General features: G+C 37.8%; 1 protein-coding gene across 2 annotated transcripts in view; it reads left to right on the top strand.

Annotated features, from left to right (window-relative positions):
• ITGA8 (integrin subunit alpha 8) overlaps positions 1–26,912 on the top strand; it is a 108,958-nt gene that overhangs the window by 78,004 nt on the left and 4,042 nt on the right. Inside the window, exons 26-29 of one of the 2 annotated variants that reach the window (XM_064678851.1) lie at positions 1,790–1,915; positions 5,171–5,284; positions 17,559–17,660; positions 25,760–25,882. In XM_064678851.1, coding sequence (XP_064534921.1) covers positions 1,790–1,915; positions 5,171–5,284; positions 17,559–17,660; positions 25,760–25,882 — 465 coding nt within the window. Of the gene's footprint in view, positions 1–1,789; positions 1,916–5,170; positions 5,285–17,558; positions 17,661–18,924; positions 22,895–25,759; positions 25,883–26,912 lie in introns of those variants that run through there. The other variant, XM_064678857.1, reaches the window with a different exon arrangement.

Below are 26,912 nucleotides of genomic sequence, written 5' to 3'. Positions count from 1 at the left end.
TCACTGACACCTCTTGTACAGTAGCTTTTACTTAAAGTCCTCTTCCAGAACATTTCTGATGGAGTTACTCATTGCAGCAGAGGGTATTGCCTGGCTAGAAAAAGAGAAAAACTAAACAGTGTTTTGAAATGAAAAGTGAAGAACTGGGGAGATCTGTAAACCTGCTCAAAGTCATAAGGCTCAGGAGAAGAAAGCAGTACAGTTTTCCATGGTGGGGAAGCTGAGACAGTCTGTTGTAGTTAAAGGGAGGGGGCGATAGTCCATAGTGTGCTAAGTATGTGGCATATAAAATATCTATAGAGTTGTACAATTCCATGGCTCAAGAAGGATAAAATAATATCTTTAAACTGAACATCTAGGCCACTGTAGAAATTCTAATTTTAAATTGTTTCAGGGGACAGGTATGTTTTCTCTTAACCATAGAGAGCTGTTTTCAAACCTTTGCTGTAATAATTCATTACTGAAGATGATAACAGTCTAGGATATATGAAAAAAAAAGTAAATATGAAAATCATCTTGTGTTCAAATGGATCTACATATACATCAGTTCTGATCATATATTGCCAGCTTCTATACGGGCGTATCATTATATTGTGTTTTTTTTAATTTTTCATCATTAAAGAAGCCTATATATGCTGGTGAAAGAATTCTGGAAGGAGAATTCCCATGTTACCACATTGAAAAGGAGAGATGTACTAGCTACTTAAGTGTTCCCTTCTTGCAAATAGACAATGTTAACCTCATTAAACAACAGAAAAAAGAGGATTCTTGCTTTTGTTAATGGGTTTTCATCTGTTAATGAATTACAGTATCTTTCACTTTTTAGAATGCCTTTGACTGAAGATCTCAGACTGTCAAAGGGTACAAATTTTCCAAATCTAGTACTACACAGCATTAATGTGTGGAAGATTTTGTGTGTTTACAGCTATTCTCTTCCCTTTAGTGCTACAACATTTATTACAATTACAAAAATTTTCTTTAGGAATTTGTTTAAGATATTTTGTGTTCCAAGGTTAAAGGAACTTATTTGATAAGAAGGATCTGATGTAACTCTTGATAATCTGAGGTCCTTAAGAAACAGTCTTGGCTATGTTTAGGGGAGTTCCTATTGAAATCTTACTGGAAACTTCCACATCTATCTTATTCTGATTTTACATGATTAGATTGTCATGAATTAAAATTTATCTTTCCATCTGTTTCCCAGGAGTTCTTTGAGGCTTCATGAAAGAAGCCATAAATGCTCTGTGTAGAAATTAAAGACAAATTGCCAACAAAAAAAAAAAAAAGCAGGTTTTAATTGGAGAATAAAAATCTGTAAATATAAAGCTGAAGAAAAGAAATCTGTAACAAATAATGATCAAAAATTGTGTTGTTTGAAGTCAGATTTCCCTTTTTTTTCCCTACTTTTTAAAACTGGTAAAATCATTATATTTCAATAGGCAGATTGTGATCTGAACTAATGATCAGATTTCTATGTGACAACTTGGAATTTATCCTGTCATATATATCAGAATCTGGCCCCAAGAGTCTAATAAAATTCAGTAAAACAATGAAATTGACATCAGTAAAAAGTGGAAAAAATATTATCTACTGTAATTCCTATAAATGAGCAATATCTTGCTGTGCTATTACTCATTGTGCTCCTAGTTGAAGATAGTATATTCTCATGGTTGTGCTGTTAAATTGAGAAAACAGTGTCAATCCAAAATTCAAGACCTCCGAGAGGGAATAAATCTGTTAGAATCATTCCTAAGCATGTCATTATTATTCACATTTTTTGTCTTTGCAGTTTGCTATTCCACAAGACACTCCTGAACTTGCTGCTTTTTTGTATAATTCCACAATTTCTCATTACATCAGGAGAAGGGATGTTGCAGTGGCAGAACCTCACAGGAAAAACTCTGCAAAAATATTGGTGAGCTGTCTAAAAACTATAAACTGAGACTGTGCATGCAGTGTATCAAGGTGGCTGTTGATTTGACTGCAATTTATTTACAAACTTTTAAATATTTTTCTAAGCAATTTTAACCCCTCAATTTAAAACGCTGTTTATTACATATCACCATTCCCCAGGTTAGAGAATTTGACAGATTTTTACATTAAAGATCATGCATGCCAAATTCCTGGCTGTTTGACTCCAGGCTGTTTGCAGACAAACCTCTGTGGTCATGCACACTTATCACAGGGAATTTAATCACTGATTTAGAGAATGAGGCTCTCATCCACAAAATAAATTTCAAGTTCTTACTTCTGACAACTGGGTCTCTTCTTAACTTGACTCCTAGCATTCTGGCTCTTTCTTAAGGAGTAGCTCACGCTTTAACATTTTCATGTAGAATAACAGTTCCGATAGACAAATAGTTTGCAGTATATTTGTTCCCCCCAGTAAGTATTTACATACACATGGGAAAGTGAGACTCTCTCTCTCCCTTTACAGTGCCACAAGCAAGGCAAATCGGACAGGTCACTGCATTTTTAAAAATCCAGACAATGCTGGAGCAAGAGGAATGATTTCTCTCCCAGCTAAATAGCTTTAATTAGTCAGTCTGGTACCTGAGTATTTAGACTTTGCTGTATTTTGAGAAGTTGTTTTTTTCCATTCCTGTATTCAAAGTCCCATCCTTAGCATACTTCAGCATTGTAGGTATCAGCTCCCCTTGCCTAGAGGCAGCATTCAAACTTGGTGACCTTGAGGTCAGTCGAAGGATTCATGCAGTCAGTGCTTTCCATCTATTTTTATGAACCTCAGGCAGAGTTTCTTTCATGTTTTCCAGTCTCTTATTAAGCTGCTTACTGCAAGCTCATGTTTGAATTCCTTGACAGGACTAGAATTTTGATAGGAAGAAAAGAACCTCACAGACCTAAGTCTTCCGGAGTAATAGAATAATTAGAGTGCTTCTGAAAGTTAATTTGGCAATTTTTGTAACAGGAAGAAGATAGAATCTGAAAGTAATGAATACCATAATGTTGTTAAGAACAAAATCACAGATGAACTCATTTTAAACAATAATAACTCTTGATTCCTATGTCATTCTTTCATCAACCCAATACCCTGGAAAGAATCTGATTCCACTGGGGCTGAAGGAAAAATGCCTGGGCTCTCGAAGACTTGCCAGTCAATATCACAGAACACATAATCTATTCTTCAGTAATACCTTAATTATCCGTTATCTTTCTTAGTGATTAGGCCCATAGGCTGCAAACATAAAAATTACTGAAGCAACTGGAAGTGGTTAACAAAGTTCTGAAGTATGCACTGTGCCTGCAACTTAAAATATGAAGCAGAGAATTTTCAGCTGCTTGATGTAGACAGATCAAATATATTTAGCTGAGAACTTAATGATGTGAAATTGGCACTTTGATGAGCAGTCTTCTACTACAACGTGCTTTTGATTAGCACAAATTAGGATAGGATTGGGTGCAGTGCTTACCGCTGGATATATAATAGGACTTTTTCAGATGAGCATAGAAAAGCAATGTCATTAGTTCAGTTAGAAGGTGTCCCAGTTCTGTGTGTCTTCAACATTATGTGCTACGGATGCAAAAAAATTTTTTTTATTTGATACCGTAGAAGTATACATGAAAAATGAATGCTGCTCTCGGAAAAGACTGATTGGCCAAAGATAATTATTTGTTAAAATTTGTATTTTTCTTTAGAAGAAGTTCTGTTATTTTCATCAAAGCATTTTCACAGAGAGACAAAATGTTCCGAGGACCTCTTATTCTATTCATACTGTTTATTAAACATTTGGTTTCTCTTCTATTAGTTCTAATGTTACATTGTTCTGAAAATCACTACAGGCTAAATACATTACTTAAAAAAACAGAAATATGTATTCAGGTCTTAAAATGTCAGCCAAAAGTAGACTTTTTGCATACTAATGATTTATTTTGTTAGTATGTGATTTTGGCCACTATATTAATGAAAACAACTCTTCTTCATCCTGCAACATAAATAAATCTGGTTGGAGGATATTTAAGGCCAAATAAACAGATACTTTAAATTATTCATTTAAAAAAAATTTATAGCTGCAAGTTCCAGAGTTTACAGTTTCATTTTCAAGCAGATATAGAAAACAGCAATTAAGCATACAGCTTCTGCTTATCCTGCAATATGATAGAGATTTGTGGGAAAGCTGTCTATAAAGATAGAGGATTCCTTAAGGGTGTTTTCAGATCGGTTCCATACATCATCATCTCATTTCCTGAAATATGGGCACTGGTAGTGCATTCTCACTCTCACTAGGGAATATACTTACTTCTGAAAACTTAGCTTTGCATTTGAGGTCACAAGGTCTTGTGTCATGGGAGGGATTCTCTGCTTTGTTATAAAAATAGGAATCAATTAAAACCTCAGCCTTCCTCCTGAATTAAACAAAAACTTTTCAGATAAAACCCATTTGTATATATAAAACATTTTTATTTTTTTGTACACACATTTAATCATTTTTCTTTGAGATCTTTCTCCCATTCTATGCACTAAACAACCACATAATTTCTGTGGTTACTCCACAAGACTCTGCTCATTCCCTTCAGTGGCTTCCAGTCAGCTTTTAACCTTTTTTGTAACATTTTTCTGGCAGACTTTGAGAGTATATAGTTTTGAGTTGCATTGCTTGGCTTTTGCTTTCCAACCTGTATATGAGCCAGAATCACTGCTCATCAGGAATGTTTCATGGACAATAAGTTTGAAGTAAAGCAACTAATGAATCTCAGCAAATGTTCTGGCTGCTATAATGTAAATATCAGTGGGAAAATCAGGAGAGTTAGAAAAGATTTAGGAACATAAATAAACACTTTTCCATGCATAAGAGCAGAAAAAAAGTGTTGAAATCATAAAATTACTGATAGGTGAAGACAAAGCGCATGATTCAAAAGATTGGTAAATACCTAGACATCTTAAGAGTTCTTTGGAGCAGATATTATTGAAAATTTTTACTTTTATCTTCATTATTACAGATAGGTGGTTGTACCGATTGGTGACACAAAAAGGATCTCCCATTTGGTTTATAGTTCTCACAATGACTCATGGAGTACCTCGTGTATATTACATGAAATTAATGATTTCAGACTGCTTAGCTCTTTAAGGGAAAGTTGATTTGGTTTCACTTACTTATGATTTTATACATTTTCAAAGCATGAGTATGACTTCCCTTTGTTTTGTGCACAGAACTGTACAAACGTGAAGTGTGTCCTAATTTCATGCACTGTGGGACAACTGGAAAGAGGAAAGAGTGCCGCGCTAAAAATCAGGTCCCGGCTCTGGGCACAAACATTCCTGGAGGTAATACACACAAAGCTCTCTGTCTATACACAAAGACACCTGTATATTTTATTTGATCAGATATTTAAAAATATAAATTATTAAATTAAATGGGTCAAATGCAAATGCTTTTTGCTACCATTTTCTTTGAAGGTAACATCTCACTGGTTCCTGTCCAGGTTGTATGCATGCTGCTTACTTTTCTTTTTTTCCCTAGCACTTCCTCTCAAATTTATGTCCTAAATCCTACCTGGAAATTCCAAGGTTATTTTTAAACATCTTTCCTGGACTGGCCCAAATCAATAATCTCTTAGGTCCCCATGATGTGCTCTGTATTCGTAACGTCTTTCCCAATGGAAGTTTTTTCTTGGAGCCAAACAGCATACACTATGTCCATCTTAAAAATGCATTGTTATGCATTCTCTGTTAATCTAGGGAAGAGTAACATGTATCAAACTCATATGATATACATCACTCACACAGTGACAATCTGTGTCTTGCTACCAAAGGGAAGGGACAGTGCAGACCATGGAAAAAGTGTGGAAAAAGGGCATATTCTGGTTCAAATACAAAAACATGACAGCTTGAATGTCTCTCTGTCCTTCCAAATCTGAGAACTGGGATGGACATCTTCTGGTGCAAGCTTTTACAAAGGTCTTACAGAATTTTGCATGGAAAATGCCAGTATGCAAGCATCTCTGCAGAAATAGGAAAAATGTATCTGTTGGAAAATAGGATGGGAATTTTATTCCAGTTTTTTCTAATTCCGCTAAGACACTGACAGTCGCACACTGGCTAGTCCTTGTTAAGTTCAGGTAAGAACTTAACTGCACTAGTTCACTGTTCCTAACACGCAGAGACAAGCAGAGATGCAGAGATATTATCTTTGACTGGAACAATGTGTGACAATTTTGAGCACTGCAGTGTGCAAGCAATAACACAGTGAGTGTTCATAATTTTTTTTACCAAGCAAAAGATAAAGCTTAGCTCCTTTAGCTAGCTACCTTATTGGGAACTGAACCCAACCTGTTCCCAATCCAGTCAAGTCTTTCTCTTCATCATTCTGCTGGTGAAATCTAATTAACTCCATAAGGGGCAAAAACAAGGTCTTGTGAAAAAACAAACTCATAAATGAGACCTTGTGCACAGATCCTTAGATGCCAATTTTCTAGGCTATTTACAGCTATTTCAGTGGGAATTAGCCTCATAAAGATTTTTCTAAGTCCAGTTTAGTATATAACAAGAAATAACTGTAAGAGATTAAAGCTAAACAATTGTAATGAGAAACAGAGAGTTTTCTCTGAGTTTTTGGCTGTGACAGAAGATGTGTAACAGTTGGATCAAGCTAGCTACAGAAGACATGAAATCTCCTTTTCTTAATGATTCCTACTAAAACCAGAATCTTTTTCTTGGATGTAACCTTCGTTAGCTTGACTTTGGTTCAGAACAAGGATAACTGCATGAAATTCAGTAGCACGTTTAAAGCAGGAGCAGTGGGACCCACCATGTAATTTTAGTAATCTGAAAGTTAGATGCCAAAACTGGTTGCCTGACTGTAGACAGTGACAAGACAGAAAGGTATCTTCAGAACATGCATTATCCAGCTGATTTGAAACGTCTTTTCTGCTCTCCTTCTGATCTGTATAGGGGAGAAGGGTCAAAGCTGGGCCTTGGGATATGGGTGTGTGCAAACACACCAGGCAGTGCCAGTGCTGCAGTCCCTTTAGCTTCTCCTTGCTCCTTAATAAATCTTGCTTGCTATGCCTGCACCTCCCTTCACTCAGTGAGCTCCAGGCAGAGGTGGAACCTTACACCAGCCTGTGGGCAGGGGCAAGGATGAGGCATCCTGTACACTCCCTGAGTGCAGAGACCTCATGGGAAACACTCCTACAAGAACATCATCTGCTTACTCCACTGGCCTTACATACCCTTGGTATCAAACAAGGCTTTTATGGGCCGTGATTTTACCTTTTCTCTGCAAACATTTCTGTTTCCTTTGAATAGTAACTTGCAAGTCTTATAAAGACTCAGAAAACTTCACTTAAAGCAACAGGATTTTTTCCTAAGTAGGAAAAGGTAGTCCCCAGAGAATTGTTGTATCCTCCCATTTATGTCTAAATAGCTGCTGGAATAACATGATCCCTACTTCACATGCAAGCTGAGAGAAAGACAGTAAATAGTGTCCTAGGGTCTGGTTGCCTTCCTCTCACTCGCCTCAAAACAGTTCCCATTTTCACAGCCCCTTTTAAAATCAACAGTTATACAACCATCACCATAAAAGACTGTAGAGCACAGTTTCCTAAAAAGGACACAATCTGCTCCTAGTAAGTCTGCAAACTTGTAGTTCCTGAAGTTATTCCAGAAGTAAACTGAAGTATATTTAAAAAACAACTGTTGTTACTTAGGCTGAAATCTGCAAATTCAAACTGAGGATTAAAATGCAGTCAAAATAATCAGGATGTGGTGATTGTGAACCAGGAAGGTTTTGTAAAGAAGCTTAGGGGAAAGTCCCTACAGCAACATCCCAACCTCTTTTGCACATGCAATTAATGTACAAAATTTTCATATGCCAAAGAAAGCAGGATAATGGTGACATACAACATTCCTGAATTGTGTTATAATGTGAATGAAGACATGATGATCTGCAGAAGAAATTGTTTGTGCTCATTAAAGCCAAGAACACAGTCATGATGTATTTTCTTCTTATAGATATGTTAATGCAAACCTGAGAAGGATTTTATTGAAAATGATTGATTTATGCTAGGATGAAATAATTCATGTTTTTCATCAAAGTTATATGGATCAGCCTGTATATTTTGTTGCCACAAAATATCTGTCATGTATTGAGTGACTCCTTCCTCTTCCACTTAGTTTAACTGACAACAGCTGACCCCTTGTCTCTTGACAGTTGTAATCTGTCACCTTAAAACTCAAACTCCCATTACAAATAACAGTTAAATGACGTGCAATGATTAGACATGTTTGAGTAAATAAAGCGGCCCAAATTTCCCAACCAGCCAGCAAAGATAGAGACAGACATTGTGCAAAGGGCAAGAAGAATCACAGACTTTTCTGGATTAACTTCAAAGCCTGGCTGTAAATATGAACCCTCTAGTAAAGCTGACTTTTGGATTCAGACTTGCTGATCAAGCAAATAATAGCCTAATTCGTGCAAAAGAGAAACAACCTTACATGGTCATGTTACGTTGTGTTCTGATGGGGCTCCATTATGTCCCCATTTGTCTAATCATGATATTTCTGAGTCATCAGAGGGAGACCTGAGGGGATCTGGCCCAGAGTTCTTTGAACTCTGGTGGGTATCTTTTAATATAAGACTTGGGAGTTGTCTAGTAAAACATCTGTTTTGAAAATGAATTTCTAAGTGATGAATCTGTACCATCTGTCTGATTTTTGACATCCTTCAGGCTCCAAGCTCTTTGGAACTTTTATAACACTGTGGGATTTGGAACTCAGCTCATTTTTAGCTATTATTTCAGCCTGTACTGAAAATTCCTCACAATGATACAAATCTCTTTCTGGGAGAGCTTGGGGAGGCAGTTATGTAAAAAGACCACAGAGGGTGTGTGAAGTTCCCAAGAGGTTTAAAGTTTATTTTATCTTCTTTTAATGTTATTGAATATAATTGTATTGTTTCTCTCTTGACTTTTAGACAGTTCTAGATATGTGAATTTGGCCCTCCTAACTGCATGAACTTTAATAGCTAGAAGGGAGAAAAATCTAGTTTAAATCAGAAAAAGTTGAAAAGCAAGAGAAGCACAGCAGCCACACTGCAGTAGGGTGCTCTTAGTACCCAAAGTCATGTTTTGGCTTCTCTCTTAAATATTGATTGTTTCAGTGTTTCTGAACGTGCACTGATCCTGTTTCTTTAAGTGCCTAAAAATGGAAATATATGCTTGACAAAATAAAGGTGGTGTGTGCTTCAACAGCTGTACCTTAAGTGCCTGGCCTCAGACTGGTATCCAAAACCTGGAACTAAATACCTAGGCTCCCTATTCAACGCATGGAGACAATGAGGTACCTCAGACAAATTGACTTGCTCTAATCATCAGGGTGGTGCATGAGGGCTATCCCTTATCACGGGGATAGGCACCCAAATCAGGATTAAGTGGGAATATGCCCACCCTCTCAGAACGCAGAATCCAAAGACTACTTGGGAGATACCTGTGGAACTAGTTGAAAGACTTTTTTTATTCAATATTCAGTGTGAGAAGCTAGAGCTGGCAGTCTAGTGATTAGAGAATTGGTGACTAGAAGACTCAAAATTGATTTCTCTTCAGCTTGAGAGTCCTGCTTTAAAAAATGATAGTGTTCCCTTCTGCTGAAGTTGCACTTTTGCAGGAACATAAAAAGAAATTGAGACATCTGGAAAGGTATAGAAAATAAGGAAAAGCCTGATATAATGCCTTGTTATTTTGGACCATCAGCTACAAGTCCTTCCAGTCCTCTCATCCGCCTTTGCCTTCATTGCCTGGACCTGGAGCTGTCGTCACTGTTAGAGTGAATGCTCTAATTGTATTTCCATGATGAGAAATCTTGTTGAGAATCTCCATATTTTATTACTGGTGAACTCAGAGATTCTTTAGTGTGATAGAAGTTCTTTAGCCCAGGCAATGTTTGTGAGACAAGGATTCAGTTTAGCTGCACAAAGGCCATTGGAGACATAATGCACACAGCCTGTGCAGTGGGGCCACACAGACTGTGCAGCACACGTTGTTAGCAGAGACTTGGAACTCAGAACAGAAGTGAATTGGTGAAGGTGGTCTGAGAGATCTAGCTCTTGTATGAGATCCTTTATGCAATCACTTCTCTTCCTCTCATCTTTACTATGGGAGCAATTATTCCACCTTTAAGTGGGATATGACCCCAAGGAACAATAATTCTATCCTCAGTATCCCCCAGCACAGAACCTATTTCTGTGCCCAGTGGAAAACACCTCAGTCAAAGGAAGATTGCTTAGTGTTTTCAAAGAATAATTCTGCAGCCAACCTAAATTCCCTGTCCATGGATGGAAGTGGGGAAGCAGAGAAGTTAGTGAGAGAGACATCTTGTTCCCTCATTCATTGACATATATGAGCCATATACGGGAGTTTAAGTAGATTTTTTTAATTCAGACTGAGAATTAAAAGCCAAAAATTTGATGAACTGCCCTTCGAGCTGTATAAAAACAAAAGGAGGAAGTCGTCGACAAAATTTGCCTTTACGTCAAACAACTGTTGTTATTTGAAAAAGCAAAATAAGTAAAAAATAAAATTGTGTGTGGCCAAAAATACTATATTATACTGGATTTCATTGTTTATGTGGAATGAAGGCTACAAAGAAAGAGATATTTGCATGGGGCTGAACTAACGAGGTTTTTTGGGTGTGGGCTAGTTTTGTTTTATGTCATTGTTATTTAAAATATTTTAATTATTAACAAGAGCAGAACATGAGACTTTTGGTAGTTGTGCTAAAGTCTGGGTAATGTTAGGTTTATGAAGAAATAAGCATCTTAAATAAATAACTATTATAATCTGTATACCGAAGTCTTCTGGAATCACAAGAAAATATCTGTCTCTATTATAATTTAACATAACCTGTTTAAATGAATATAAAAGACATAATATGTGAAGTGTAAAAAGTTAATGATAGAGAGGAGGATGTGTTGATTTTCAGAATTTTGTCTTTGGTCACAGATACATTTTTGTGGGCATACCCTCTTGTTACAAATAGCACAAATACTTTTTGACCATGTGCAGAGTCATATACACATTTTTAAACAGATTAATACAAGAACAAGTAGTTATATGACCTCTACTCTCAGCATTTATGTAAGCTACTCTATTGGCAGTAGTTCAGGTTTTAGGAGGTATCGGTCAAAGAAAGCAAGCTAATGAATTCCCAAAGCATATATTTAAAAGCTATTGCTTACTCCTTTAAGTGTGCCAGATTCCAGAAGACACAAAGGGAAACAAGTTTTAATCAAGTATGGCCAATATTGTTATAACAGCACTGAACTCCATATGCAGTAGACATAAGTTCTTGGGGGGAAAATTCCGCCACAGCATGCAGCCTGCCATAGAGAAAGTATGTGCCCTTCTGTTAGGGGTGCTTCACTGGACTACATCTAACCAGAAAAAAAATTCTGTGAGCTTGAACAATTCTCCATAGAGGCAATGGACAGAATCATTCTGGGGAGTCTCTCCAGAAGCTGAACTCTTCAAACCTGCAGAACAGTAATGATCTGTCAGACTTTAAGCTGCTAAAGGTTTTGTTCCTTCTACCCTCAGTCCAGCTCCCTTTGAGCCAGATTTATCCCGGCATTTCAGTCTGCTCTCTGACCAGGATGACCACATACCTTAAAGATACTTTGGGGGGAATTCAGGTCTGTACTTGAGCTTCCTTCAGAAAGCACCAGCATTCCACTGGAATCTGGAAAACTGTCCTTTGATTTGTCGAAGATTTTCCAGCACTTCTCACGTAATTTCTGTCCCAATTGTACTTAGGGAAACACTAAACTGAATATTTATTGGGAATATTTTCCTTCATTTCTGGCTGCTTTTTTGTCTCACAACTTTTAAGAAAACAAAGGCTTCAGTTCAAAAATCTATTTGTAAAACAAAAGTATGCAGGGAGAGAGAAGCCTTAATAGATACACCAGCAGGATCTACCACCCAGGCAACACAGGGGATAGCCGTGCTTTGCCTGCTTCCCAGATTATTGCAAACTACTGTCTCGGCGACGTGTACAAGAGCAGGCTCTGCTTGTTCTAACACAAGGGGAACCTCAAAAGGTCAGTGTACTAGGGCTGGGCTCCCTACTGTTGGTCATTAGACACAGACACAAATACCAAATTCTTTCTTCCCCTTCCTCTGAGCCATAAGTCCTCAGCTTGAATTTCAAACCACAGGTCCTGCTGCTTCCAGTAAACACTGAATATTTAAACATATGCTATTTAAAAAATGATATGGTAAAGAAATGCTGTTTCTTACAATTGGCTTGAGAATTATAAACAAGGCTGTAGGAGAGACAGCTGCCTGTATCTCTGAGGTGTTGGTATAAGTAAGAATCCTGTTTGCAACTGATGTTGACCACAGTCATTGTTTGGAAGCCCTTTGCACAAATGCATAAGTCTTTAAATGCAGGAAAATGCTCTCTAGTCTGTTATATTCTTCATTCCTGTATTCCAGCATTTCCAGGAGCCTAATCAAGGGTTGAGCCAAGTTGATAGCTGTGGTCACAACCCAAGCTTATTAACCCCAGCCAAGCATTAATCCACAGGAAGTACCTTACTCTGATGTTCTTATTGCTGATATAAGCTGAAAATTAAATAAGCCATGTCTAGTAGGTGAAAGGATTTATTTTTCCACTAATGCTATGTTTCCTTTATATGAAGTTTCAAGAGAGTTAATGCCTTTACTGTACCTTAGCCAATCAGGCTGAATATCTAATGCCTACTTCTTTAATAATATAACATATCCTGCTCTCCCCATTACAGATTACATTTATAAACCATAAAAATCATATCCAGAATCCTGCTTAATATCCGTTGCTTAGAATTGAAAACATAAGGCTTTATTCACACTTTTTTCTGAATGCAAATTGTTGCACAACCACAGAAACATGATGGAACTTTGTGTGAGAAGTCTAGTGCTGAAGAATAAGAGATGAAAAATGGCCTGAGTCTGAAAACAGAAAATAATTAATGTGATAAGGAAAAATTATTTTTCTGAATATCATCTCATAAATATTCAGCACCATGAAAATGTATAAAACTGTTTATTTACAAAGTCTAATCTTTTATTTCAAACAATGTTGATAGAAAAGGTAGTTCCCTTTCATTAGATGCCATCTGTGTTAAAGAGCTGATTTGACTATCCCTATGTAGTCATTTAAGACTGTTTTTTTTCATGTTGCTCTTTCCTAGTTTAAGCCCCGAGGAGAGGTTGAATATTCTGATAGTAACCATTCAGCTGCTCTCAATATTTTAAAAGAACAAAATTATGGCATAGCCAAATGAGTTCCAGAAGGCAATAAATGTGCTGGCTTTATATCACCAGTAAACACTCACATATTTGCAAAGAAAAGTAGTTTTTAAAAAGAAGACAGAATGGACAAGGCAAATACCAGACCCTGGACCTCAGGAGAGCAGCCTGCAGCCTTTTCAGGGATCAGATTGGAAGAACTCTGTGGGAGATGATCCTGGAAAAAAAAGAGGAGTCCAGAAGAACTAGTGATTCTCCAGGATCACCATCACCTCCTTTAACTCATGAACTGTCCATCCTGACATGGTAAAAGTCAAACATAAAAAGGTGATGATTGGCTAAAGGTTTGACTCAGTCTTGGAGGTCTTTTCCAATCTTTATGATTCTATGAAACATAAAGGAGGTGCAAGAAGAGTCAGTTAACCCGGTGCAGGGGCTGGATAAGGAATATAGATACAGTGTCTGAGCATGCAGGGACAGAGTTAAGAAGGTAAAAGCCCACCAGGAGCTGAGCCTAGCAAGGGGCTTAAAGGACATTAGGGAGGCTTCTATATTAGCAGCCAAAAGAAGACTAGGGAAAATATGGGTCTTCTGCTGAACAGGACGTGGAAAAGGCTGAGTTACTTAATGCCTCCATTGCTTTGGTCTTTACTGGTAAAATCTGCATACAGTAATTCGAGGCCTCTGCATTCAGAGAGGAAACCTGTAGCCATCAACATTTACCTTCAATGGAGGAATATCAGGTCAGGGGGACATTTAAACAAATTGGACATACAAAATTCCAAGAAACCTGATGGAATATACCTACAAGTGCTGAAGGAGGTATCATGGCAATGTGAGACCTCTCTCAATTATCTTTGAAAAATCATAGTGATGGGGGAAGTTCCTGAGGACTGGAAGAAAGCAAATGTCACATCTATCTTCAAGAAGGAGGATTCAGAGGACTATAGGCCAGTCAGCTTTCAGCCTTGGGAAGGGGATGGAGAAAAAAGCCCTGGAAGCCATTTGCAAACATCTGAAGGACAAGAAGGTGATTGGGAGTTGTCAGTGTGGATTTACGAAAGGGAAATCATGCTTGACAAACCTGATAGTCTTCAATAAGAAAAATGAGGTTCATCTTGGTGAACAAGGCAAGAGAAGTCATTGGGTTTTATCTTGAATTTAGCACGGTTTTTGACACTGTCAAAATGAATGAAGAGAGGTGGATTCAAAACTGACTGAACTTCAAGCGTTTGATCAGCAGCATGAAGTCCAGCTGTCAGTCTGTCAATAGTGGTATACCCCAGGGATCACTACTGGGGTATTGATTGTTTAACATCATTAATGACTTGGATAATGGGACAGAGTACACTTTCAGCAAGTTTGGAGATGATAGAAAAGTGCAAAGAGTCTTTGACACAGCAGTTGTTTGTACTGCCCTTCAGAGGAACCTCAACAGGTGGGAGAACTGAGTCAGCAGGAATTTCGTGAAGAGTGACAAAGGGAAATGCAAAGTGCTATACCACAGGAGGAACAACCCTATGCACCAGTGCAGGCTGGGGGCTGACCTGCTGGAAGGCTGTGTTCTAACAAAGGATCTCAGAGTCCTGCTAGACACAAAGTTGAACATGTGTGGCCCACTATGTGTGCCCTTGCAGCAAAGTAAGTCAACAGCCTCTTGGACTGCATCAGAAAGAGCGTTGCCAGCAGGTCAAGGGAGGTGATTCTTTCTCTCAGCACTGGTGAGACACATCTGGAGTCCAATCCTGGGCTCCCTGGGACAAGTGAAACATGGGCATACTGGAGCCAATGGCCACAAAGATGGTTAAGGGCTTGGAGCTTTTGATATATAAGGAAAGACTGAGAGAGATGGGATTGTTCAGTCTGGAGAAAAGAAGGCTCAGGTAGGATCTCATCAGTGTGTATAAACATCTGATAGGAAGGAGTAAGGAAGACAGAGCAGGCTCTTCCCAATGATATCCAGTAATAGGAAAGAAGCACAAACTGAAATACAGGAAATTCCATTTAAACATAAAAAAAAACTTTTTACTGCGAGGGTAGTCAAACATTGGAAAAGGTTACTTCTTCAGTTTGTGGAGTCTCCATTTGTGGAGATATTCAGAACCCAACTGGATGTAGTCCTGAGTATATTGCTTTAGTTGACTCTGCTCTAAGCTTGTACTTAGAGTAGACAGTCTCCAGATGTTCTTTCAAACCACAGGAGTGGAAACTTTGAGTTGAGCCATGGTCATCCAACTTCATCCAAGTTGGCTCCCAGGTTTAGATTATGCTTCTTTCAGGTCATTTTCACAAACAAACCTTTCTCCATCAGTGAAGGAAAGGAATAGTAGCCCAGATTATCATGGGATCTTCTCACCTCAGTCTTTTTTCAGCAAGACAGCTGAAAGGGGAAAAGCAATTCTTAGAGAGGGTTTATGCCTTTGATGCAAGAGGGAATGCCAGGGAAAACACCAGGGAGGAAAAGATGTTGAGTAATCATATAGAAACCAAATCTTCTCAACAAAGTAGAACTCCTAAGTGTGTGAGAAATAGAAGGAAGGAGAAAGAGTTTTGCAGAAGGGCATTTAGGAAGTGACAGCAATGTTCCAAATACGATAAGAACCTGGTGACAAAATGAGAGACTGCTTTACTAACAAGGCTCTGTCTTTCTGTTCAAATCTGGTCATGGTATTTAAGAAAGAATCGATACAGGTAGCAAAATTGGAACATAATAATTTTAATAATAATAATAATGAGATAGAAAAGAGATATATTAACAACCATAACTCCTAGCCATCTGGATTCCATTGACCATATTAGCACTTAACTGTCTAATGCTTTTCAGTGAATATCAAAGCACTTTCAAAGGAGATCCATATCAGTACCCCAACTTTACATGGGAAGGGATATACAAGATACTAGTGCCACCCAAAAAATCAGTTGCAGAGATGAAATTAGATTTGTTGACTACCAGAACAGAATGGTTAACTATTCAGCCATCCTTCCTTGGGATAAAATCAAAGAAAAAGAGAATGTTCTAAGTGCAGGATCTTCTCTCTGAAAGATTTACTTGATACCTGATGGACTTAGCCTTCAAAACTAGCTCCAGTTAGATATTGATGATGCCAAGAGCTCAACAGGATTCAAAATATGGGTGTGGAAAATATATGTATCCATTGTAGTAAATATTGTAACCATTCCTTTAAGGGATATGCACTTTCCACGTATCAGAGCTTAAGTCAGTTCCTAACAAATACCGGCAGGTATTCTTCCAGCAGACATACCAGCACTTAACTATCATTTAAGGCGGTTTTCACAGAGTGGGAGGGTATTCTCAAGGTCAGAACAGCACAATGAGACTTACAATTGGTCAGGTGTAGTGTGTCACTGCCTACCTGGCACCAAATGAGGTGAAAGCACTAATTAAGTCACTGCATGAGATACGTGATGTAACAGTTTTTAGTAATTTTAAACTAGGTAAAATAATGCCTAATCTAATCTAATGTAATAATGTTTTATAAATATAAGCAAGCATAATTGAAACACAGAGAACTGACAGAGAGACACATTTTGTTCTGTCTTTGCATCTTTGGGTTTGTTGAAATGCTTAATGACAGCTAATAAATATTTTATTAGGCAGCCAGTTAAACAATGGCTGCTATACATTCCTCTCACAGTGGCACAATTTAGTAAACAAGCAAGGTGAGTGGGGTTTTTTGAGCTCTACTGCAATAGGAAATGAATCACATTCTAATAGTAACCTGCTCTAGGTGACCCTGCCTTGGCAGAGAATTTGGACTAGATGATCTCCAGAGGTCCCTTCCAACCCAAACTATTCTGTGATTCTGTGTGAATGAAGTGCAAAGACGCTTGTTCCTATTGTTGTTTGATGGGAAGGCACAGCCATTTCTTTGATGCTATCAGGAAGCTCTACCAACCTGGTCTCAACGTAGCCCAGGAAATTTTCTCAAGATACCTGTTGTCGGTTGTCAGGCTTGGTGAGCAGAGCCAAGGTTTTAAAACATGGACACCCCATCAACTGGGCCCATGCTTCTAACTCATCTATTTCAGAGAGAAATAGGAGAAACAACTGTATGTGTCTTTCTGCATAGCTAACCCTTCTTCCCCATTTGAACATGTGGCCTTTGTATTGCAGCCTTATGCTGTATTTATCCCATGGACATGTACAGGTCCCAGTGTTCCCACATTCTTTACCAAAAGAAACCATCTTTGCCTTAGGAAATCAGTGCACTGTATTTTTTCTCTGCTTATTTTTTATAATGCTTTTAAATATAAGCATGGTTTTTAATAATTTCTTTTTTCTGTAATTCCAGAGAAAGAACGATCTCTATAGTCTTTCTTCCAATGTTTCCTTCGAAGTTAAGAGCATGCCATATAAGGTGCAACCAGCAAAGCTCCCCACAGGAAGCATAGCAGTAAGTAACTGAAAATTATATCTTTGTGTGAAGTATATGTATTTGGTCATTCTGATCACAGCTGTGAAAGTTTTTTTAGGTGAAAATATTGAGATTGGCCTTTCCTGTGTTTCTAGTGTAAATTCCTGAAATAATACCTAAAGGAAATACCTTTATTGCTTCCTGTGGAAGGTGGTGATATATGACACTGATTACATTTTTAAATAACTTCTTGCTGCACTAGTGTGCAGACTGCTTATTGCAATCAGGATGGATTTTTCACCCAGAAGAAAACAACAGAACTGTGAAAGCAAGTGTCTAGTTACTTTGTTTGGGGTAAAATAAGTCTGGAGGAAATTTTTGTGCAAAATCCAAAATCATGTTTCTGTCAGGTTTAGAGATCTCACTCTTCTCCCAGTCAGCAGTTTTCTCACACAAGCATATGGATTATCTACAGCAATTCCTCTCTTATCTGTATTAAGCTTCTTTGATACCCTCTGATTTTCAGAAAGATTTGCATACCTCTCTAGGGTTTCAACCTCACAGCACATCAAGTGCAAGATATAAGTTTACCAACTGATGTGATAGATAGATGCTAAAGTACTTGCCTTATTTGCAGACTGAGATTTGTATGGCCCTCAATTACTATGTGAAAAATTAACCTTGGAGGCATAAGTTTGATTTACTTGTTTTCTTGTGACAAAGCATTGACTTTTGGGAGAACTTTAAAGGAATTTACTCCTTATGGTATCTAATACCGTGGTTAAAATTCGCTCTATTTTGTCATTATTGGTAGAAATAAGTAAAATATGAGTGCAAAAATTGGATCTATTATGAGTAATCTGAAATTTTATGGCTTATTGTTCTTATCTTTTTGAAGATTTATCAGTTACAGTCCTTCTTTTTTGAAGCTCTTTTCAAACTTTTCCAAGTTAAATCATGGTGAAAATACATCATACTGGTCTGTTGAGATGTGGTAGTAGGGGCAAAATATTTTCTTATATGGAAAACAGAATAAAACACTTTATAGCTTACTTTGAGTGTATTTTAGAGGATACAAGGTATAAAGTTGTGTTTTGAATATGCACAGATTACATGGTTGATACGTGCTCGGGGAAGACCCAAGGTAAAATCTTGGTCCTGTATGCACAGTGACTCCAACCTCCATCATCAGGAGAACCATGATTTCACCACAGAGATTTGGTGCTTAATGCAGTATTCATCCAGAAAGGTTCAAAGGCTCCAAGCTGACAGATATACTCAGGCTCTTTTTATTTTCTTGCAGCATGTGTTCCATACCAGAAACACATGTTGTGCAGAGTTCTGTTGGTAGTGGTGCCTTCATCTGGACTGAAGTGCTTTATCCCAGGTGATAGCCTGCTGTTCTCAACAAGTGTCAGATGATCTACCAAATGATCAGATAAGCATTTTATTCTCTTATTCCAGCCAGTATAATGCTTGTTATTTGCTGCAGATGATTTACAGCAAAATGCAAGTAATGGCAACTGTAAAATGTTGAAAAATGATAGTGCTTTTATGTCGTTTCATATGTGGACATGGCAGTGGACACTTGCCAGCTCTACAGCTTGATGTGTTATATGCACCAGTTCTTTGATGTTCCACTTGCAAAAAGAAATATTTGCTTGAAGTTGGGCAAAGCTTAATATTTTTGCTCCTTCTGAAAAAGATCACTAGTTGTGTTTTAAAAGTTTCTAAAGATTTATTTGGAAGTTTATGGTTTTCTTTTAGACAGTGAAAGGATGGAAGAGGAATAAAGATTTTAATATTTTAAAATTAATTGTCAAAAGTATGTATCTCATAATCAGCTAACACTTTAAAGTTTATATAGAGAAGACAATATCGTTAAAAGAACAGAGCATATGTCCTTCATTTAACTCATACAATGCTGTGTTCCAATTATGCAAGTTGATATTTGTGTTTAGTTTTAATGGCATGAATAATCCCATACTCAGTAATCAACAGAGTCATGTAGTCATATTTGCAGCACTGAAGTCTTTATTTCCATCATCATGGAATGTAGGTCTTTATCTTGAACAGAGAGAGGGGCCATGATAACAAAGGTATGTGAAAAGGTATATAAATGTAAGAAAATCTTAATCTTTTATAGTAAAACATTAGAGTAAAAATGCATCAAATGGAAAATTAGCATGAAATTTAGTGGAGCTTAAACCAGAATCCACTGACATCAATAATAGTATTTCTATTAATTTTCATATGCTGGGAATTGCAGCTATATATTATACAACTGAATGGATTTCCTTGCTAACAGCTCTATCATTCAAGAGAAATTTGTCATTTTTTCTTAGAAGTATTATTATAGTAAATGATACTATCTTATTTGATGAATTTCATGTGAAAATTGAAAATACTTTTTTTTACAAAAAGTACAGAGTTACAATAAGCAGCAATTTGTTCTATTTTATTTTATGATTCTTGAGCCAGTTTGGGAGTTTAATAAATTATAATTGCTTTTCTTAAATGTTTGATAGCATCTTCAGGGGGGATACTTTAATGTAAACTGTTTGACCAGTGTCCTACAGTGAGTAAAACTTGTTTCAGACTAAGGCTTATACCTCCTTTTTTAGCTATTACATGGTGATAGTACTTTCATTTTAGACATGCTTATATTGCTTATGACATATATTTGCATAAACATTTGTAAAGTGTAAGCATAAATTTCAATATTAATTATGACTCCAAGCTCAAGGGAGCTTTTACATTCTATTTTGATAATTTTTTCAGAGCACATAAGAACATCATGCTTCAAAGGCTGGAATCCCTGTTTCTCACCCTCTGTAACCAAAATTGCTGAAGACTAGAGAAAGGTCATCATGGGCAGTAAAAGTAGTAGCATTAGAATAATAATCAATTTAGCTACTGTTTCTTGAAGTAGCAGAATAAATTACGGAGAAGTTATTTTTATATTTTAAAGTGTGTCTTTTAAAGGACCAGAGAGAAAAAAATAGCTTTGTGACAATCCCACTAGCTTGCACTGAATTCTGACTATAGATGCTGGATGTTTGCACCAGTGAAACCTAATTCCTATCTTTCCACAAGGGACTGCCATTGAACCAGCAGCTTACCATATATGTTCTTCTCTGCCTTGTGCTGCCTTCCAAAGGAATCAAAGACAATTTTGAGGACACTCTGAGTAGCACCAAAATCAGGAGCAGAATTCAAAATGTACAAAAAACAGCAGCCAAAAAATTAATAGTTCTTTTATCTACTAACAATGTGCTTAAGCATGTCACATTTTAAAAAAAGGAAAATAAAAGCCCCTATAGAAACACTTTCACGATTAACAAGTGACTTTCATGGAACCACAACAGGGATTCTGAAGTTAAGACTATCAGAGAGCATCTGTGTGTGGATTTTATTTCCAGTTGCAAACAAAGGCTCTGTCCATAACTCTTGGGTTGGCTTCACCCTCATCTCAGTACCTGAGCCAGATGGCATTCTTTGGCACCCTTTCCATACAAAAAGGTGTGAGACATTCAGCAGTATGGAAGACCAAAAGTCAGATGGCTCCTCTGAAGTCTGTGAGCTGTGCTTTTCATCCTCCTGACAGAGAAGCAACCACTGTTTCCAGTGTTCAGCATAAGAAAATCTTGTCCTGAACAGAGAGGAAAGCCAACATGCCTCTTAAGTACGACCAATATGCAACACTTGTGTAAAAATTCCACTTCTTCGCATTGGCCACCTTAGATGAAAACAGATAAATCTCCCCCAAAAAAATTCTCTGGCTCTGATCCTGCAGTACTAAACCTACCACATGGAGAAGAACTTCAGAAATCCAAGCTGAATAATGCAGACTTGTCTTTAATCAAAATCATATGTAATACTGTTGTGGACAGTATGGGGTGGAGGAGGGACAGTCTTCTGTGGAAATGGTGAAACACGGCAGGCAAAACTGAAGGGATGCTTTGTTTTTTAATTCCCCTCCAGCTTCTGCCTCAACTCTGTGGGTGTTCAGGACTTGTCCTGTCAAACTGTTCACCAGCAATTGCATTAGTAGCCTTGCAAGTCTTTGTGTAGAGTTTAAAGGGGGCAGCCCAGGGGCTGCGTATTCTACTGGTATATAGGCAGGAGTGAGACTGATGTCTACAAATAATCCACTGCTCAGGAAATAAATCTCGAGCACTTAGCACAACCCTTCCTTACTTTCAAAACCGAAGACAAAGAAGGATTCATGAAAAAGGGTATGGGTGTGACAGGATGGTTTCAAGATTTTAGCAGACAAATACTTCATTAGCATAGGCCCCACTCAGGCTAAAAGAGGAGAGAGATGTGGCAGCTTTGCAGCAGCGTTCTACCTGATACAAGACAGACCTAATTTCTGTCGTCTGTTTGGCTCATTGCTGATAATCTAAGGATTATAAACATGATGCTCTGCACTTCTATAAGATTACAGTTTCTTGTTTATGTTTCAACATTTGTCAGGCTCCAGCTGAGCTACTGAAATTACACTGCAAATTTCACTCGACTGTCTGCAAAGGCAGAGCAACAGAAGGAAGAGGGAAGAAGGGAGAAAGAATTCAGAACGCAGGCGGGACAAGCAAGGCTGAGTGTTCCTGCAACACTCATAATTGCTTAGCATCCTCAGGAAGATCCACATGTTCTTATCTGCATCCATGCTGCTGGTGCTCTGTAGCTATCATAAGAGCTAACTTGCCTTATTGTTTTCGTAGCCTGAGGAAAGAAAACAACACACAAATACAGCAAACCTCTAGGATTGGCACATAAAAGAACACATGGAATGGCAGCAGAGATACTTGTAGCTGCATACACTGCTATCAGCTTTGTCCAAAACCTGATGAAATCCACTGACCCTGATGAAATAGACTGTTTCCATTGATTTCAGCAGGATCTCAATAAGGCTTTGAAGTCTGGATTGACTATACCAAATTTCAAACAGTGAACTGGTGCACATGAGTCTTGTTGCTGTGCTACCAGTAAGTGGTTGTGTGAAATATTCAAACACCAGGCAGCAGTTTACTTCACTTCTGTCTGAGAGCACCTGTGGAGCTGAAGTAGTTCCCCAAATTGGATGAGAGTAGCCCAAGGAGACAGGAGTGATTCAGTCAAATACTATCTGAAGAAATATGTAAAAGAAAACCCCTTCCACGAAGTAGTTGCCCATTCTGATAATTTCCACATTCAGGATGAACAATTTCAGAAGACTTTGGCTGAAGCTATCAGTACCAGAAATGATGAAATGAAATCTTTGCATCTTCCCTCAGGTTTGATCTTGCTTTAAAATTGAGTCATTTTGTCAAACTTGAGAGGACAGAAAGTACTGCTGGGGTTTGCTTTTTGCTGTTGTTTTACAAATATTTGTTAAGATGGTTTTGGTAACTGGTCTATCGCTTTACTGCTCCAGCTTCACAACAACGTTAATATATGTAATCTGTATGTTGACAGTGTCAGGTTCCTTCCAAACCATAATTAAAATTTGTATCTTCCTCCATGTGGTACCTCAGAGTTTGCCAACAGAGGAAGTGCACAGCATGGATGAGTTGGGGTTTTTTAATCAATCTGGTTTTGCTGTCTTGGAGCCCATAAATTTTCATCAGCACTTCCCAGCTCTTGTGCTGTATGTGATCAGATCTTCAAGGCTTGCTTCAGGACAGCATTCATGAGGATTTTCAAGCAGTAGAAGGGAGATGCTTTCTTCCTGGTACAACTGAGCTCATTACTTTCTACAGGCTTCATGTATCCCATCATAACTGCATCCCTTCTGTTTTCCCTGGCCAGTTAACCTCTTACTTGCGTTCATCTTTTTCCTTAACTGGCTTTTCTCTGGGAGGAATCTCTGCAGACAGTTCAGATGACCTTTTTCTCATTTTCTCTGCCCTTGTATTTAAATGCCACTCTGAGCCACAAGTAGAGCTATTCAAAAACATTTTATCCTTACTAAATGAGCACTGCTCTTGCTGAATCTAATGATACAGAGAGCCTATGAAATTCTGCAGTGGTTAAGAAGTGACCCAAAGAGCAGGCTGGGGAAGGGAACTGTATTCTTACAGTGGCATAGTTGATCACTTGATCACACCAACACGATATCTGTTGGGACACAGGGGTGAGATTTCATGTGTTGAAATATTTTTTCTTAGTTTAATTAGCCAACATATTTATTCTTTGTATATGCTATTCTTTTGAAACATTTTATACTAATAAGTATTTACAGCTGGTCCAGAGATGCATATTAGGTGAATGTGTTTGTTATATCAATGGTGGTATGGCCAGCACTGCAAGCACTTCATCCTCAGGGTACAGACCAATGTTAAAGTGCTGACAGCAGAAGGACTCAGCAGTGTCTTGGAATTTTCTGCATAACTCTCAGGGTAAGCTTTGGTAGAAGGCAAGTGGTATACTACATATAAAGTTGTCACCAATTTCTGTTCCCCATAACGATGAGGAATACCATAAAAAAACATGTACAACAGTAACGCTCACCAGACTGCCATCTTTGCAAACACCATGTCAGAGGATGGAGCAGTTGGCTGCAGAGTGCAAAGGACTATTCCAAAGTGTCTTCCAATTAAGCATGACAGTAGCTTGGAGACAGATCCACTGGTGCTTGCAGAATGAAAAGTCTAGCAAAAGAAAGAGGGAGAGAGGAAAGGGCTGGATGTCACTGAAAAACTGAAATTGGCCATCTACAGGGAGAGGAGTGAGAGGCACGGGAATGGAATCAGTTTTGAGCTAAATCAGAGAGTTGTGTCCAGTCTTCAAACTTAGGCTACTGTTCCATGAATGAACAAATTAGAAAACAGTGTTGTGTTAAATTTTGGGTGCATCAAGCAGTAAGTTAATAGCAATAGAAAAAAAAAAGGTTAGAAAAGAATCTGCGATGAGTGCAGCTCGGGGACTGGGCAATAGCCAAGAAATTTAAGAGTAGATTTCCTAACTGTACCTTGAGCACTGAAGAGGAAGACCATTTGAGAGTTTGTGTAATCAGTTGCTTTGCAAACTGATTTCATCATGTCATAAAGAAAATAACTTCCATCTGTCACATACTTACTCTGTTTAAGGGAGACTAGGAGTAGATGAGAGAAGTCCAACAGAAAACCTGAGAGAGAAATAACTTCCTAGGCTAACAACAAAGAGGAAAATTTGAGAAAATAAACTGAGATTGAAGAGACATATTCATGACTAAAGAGCTAAGGAAAGCTCAAATTCATTCCTTCCCCCTTGGGAGAAGAGACAGAGCAAACATTCAGTGAGATTGACAAGGAACCTTCCAAGCAGAGTCTGAAAGCATAAAATAAATTTGTTAAAAGATATGGAAGGGAGAGTGAGGAGGACAGCATGGATGGCCCCAGAAGAGAAAAACAGGGGGATTATTATTACTCTTTGTCCACATGAAGGTCTAAAGAGAGAATTTTGCCAAGTCAGTTAAAACCTTTGATAACTCATGTTAACACCTGCTGCTTTCCAGAGCCTCCTACAAGGAAAGAGTGCATTTCATGCTTATTTCCCACTTATGTAATAGTCTGTATGCTTGACTTCTTTTAAGGAACATCATATCATACTGTGCATTAGGCTTTATCACAAAGACAATAAACTGCTGCTTGAGTTTCATTTTTGGACTGCTTAGCTGAAATGCAAATCATCAGATAAAATGTATACTGGTATGTCAGCAGAAATTAAAATAAAAAAATGTAACTTGTATCTACTGTGGTTTGAATTAAGAGTTTGGGCCGAAGTCAACCATTGTTTCAGAGTAGTTCAGTGTAATTCAGTTATACTGGCCTAGGCTGTGCCAGTATGGATGTGAGCAGAACTTTGCTCCTTGAATATTCTTGAAGCATCTGCTCAGAAGGGTATTTTTTGCCACGCTGTATTAAAGGAAAATGGTTTGTTTGTCTGATTTGACATGAATTTGGTGTATGTGTGAATCCCATTTCTAAAAGTTACCATGAACAAGTGGAAAGGAACTTACAGTAAAAGAAGCCAACATGGGAGAATTTCAGGGAATGTGCATTTCTAATCAGCAAAATGCTGTTGAAGTGAATGCTTCTAACCTTTGTATTCTACTGTCAGATTTGCTTTCCTTGCTTCACTTTTTTTCATTTAATGTATTCTTTTCATTTCAGATCAGAACATCTGTTATTTGGTCCACCCCAAATGTCTCCTTTGAAATCCCTTTATGGGTTATAATACTAGCCATACTTCTTGGACTACTAGTACTAGCTCTGCTGACCCTAGCTCTATGGAAGGTATGCTGTATTATTACTGTTACTGTTGCCTTAAAAAAACCCTGAAAGATACTGAAAGATACTAGAAGAGAAGATAAAGAAAGGCTGGAATTTTGTGATCTTTAGCAGCTTGGAGCAAAAGCAACAATACACGTGGGTTTTTTGTTTTGGCATTTCTGACATGCTAGTGTCACTGACCTTTTTGCAGGGAACTTGTTTTCAAAGTCCTCCTTTATTACTGAAGTCTAGTTATAAATGGGCATACAGAGTTTGGCTCTGTTTCCCAAGACCTATGATCCTCTCTCTCAGGATGTTTAGGTTCAAAAAGAAGTTACTCTAACTTTTGTTTTCTCTGAATAATTCAGGGGTTTCCAGTTTTTGTCAGCATGGAACAACATTCCCAGCTCTGAGAATTAATTTTTAGATTTCCTTTTATGTTAGTATATCATATCTTCTGGTTTTAAAGTTTTCTATTTCTGTGTTAGTTGTTACACTCCCTTCACAAGTTTTAAGATAAGTTACTGGAAACTGCTATATTACAGGGAGCAAGTGTAGCTTTTGGCCATCCTCTCATTTCACATTAAAAATAACTTCTAAATAATTCCTTAAGTTAGAACATGGCTCATCTGTCTTTAGCAGCCTAAAGGTTATGGTTAGGTGTGCAGTCTAGTAACAGCAGCAAAAAGCTATGTCTAAAACATGCAAGGATGAGAGGAATTTTAGCGGTACCTTTCTTTGACCTCATGTGAACATTCAACCTGGTGACTAGAAGGGTAACTTTTTGGCAGTTAAAGTTAGGTGAGAGGATCTCATCTTTAGTGATCTTTAGCTAGCTTACAACGCTGTCCTGTACACATTTCCCAACACACATTCCACCTCTGTTATTGTTACTGCTTGTCAATCTAAATACCTTTTCTGAATGAGCGTCTTGCTGAACTGAAATTAGCAGTTTTCTCATTAGCATCAGTCCTTATCAGCATTCAGACCAACTTTACATCTCCTGCAAAGACATCTTTCATATGATTTGAATTTTTAAAGCTATATTTTGGAA

Source organism: Pseudopipra pipra, chromosome 1 (assembly GCF_036250125.1).
Source record: "Pseudopipra pipra isolate bDixPip1 chromosome 1, bDixPip1.hap1, whole genome shotgun sequence".
In the NCBI taxonomy this organism is placed as follows: domain Eukaryota; kingdom Metazoa; phylum Chordata; class Aves; order Passeriformes; family Pipridae; genus Pseudopipra; species Pseudopipra pipra.
The sequence above is the reverse complement of the archived record's forward strand: the minus strand, read 5'-3'. Positions and strand labels throughout refer to the sequence as shown.